A 345-nucleotide genomic window follows, 5' to 3' on the forward strand; every position below is an offset into this window, starting at 1 on the left:
GACCCCACATCAGCTACTAGTGTAGTAATAGACCCCATATCAGCTACTAGTGTAGTAATAGACCCCACATCAGCTACTAGTGTAATAATAGACCCCACATAACCACATCAGCTACTATAGTGTAGTAATCATTATATTGTGTAGTGATGTTTACTATCTGTAAGAGAACTAAAAGTTTATGTGTAGAATAGACCCCATATCAGCTACTAGTGTAGTAATAGACCCCGCATCAGCTACTAGTGTAGTAATAGACCCCACATCAGCTACTAGTATAGTAATTGACCCCACATCAGCTACTATTGTAGTAATAGACCCCATATCAGCTACTAGTGTAGTAATAGACCC

General features: G+C 39.1%; 1 protein-coding gene across 1 annotated transcript in view; it reads left to right on the forward strand.

Moving 5' to 3' along the window:
• Nucleotides 1–286, forward strand: part of LOC110442453 — a 12,858-nt gene extending 12,572 nt beyond the window's left edge. The window contains exons 4-5 of the mRNA XM_021486108.1: nt 39–129; nt 250–286. Coding sequence (XP_021341783.1) covers nt 39–102 — 64 coding nt within the window. The 3' untranslated portion in view covers nt 103–129; nt 250–286. The remainder of the gene's footprint in view (nt 1–38; nt 130–249) is intronic.
• The last annotated feature ends 59 nt before the right edge of the window (nt 287–345 follow it).

The sequence above is a fragment of the Mizuhopecten yessoensis genome, unplaced genomic scaffold (assembly GCF_002113885.1).
Source record: "Mizuhopecten yessoensis strain PY_sf001 unplaced genomic scaffold, ASM211388v2 scaffold241, whole genome shotgun sequence".
Taxonomy (NCBI): Eukaryota; Metazoa; Mollusca; class Bivalvia; order Pectinida; family Pectinidae; genus Mizuhopecten; species Mizuhopecten yessoensis.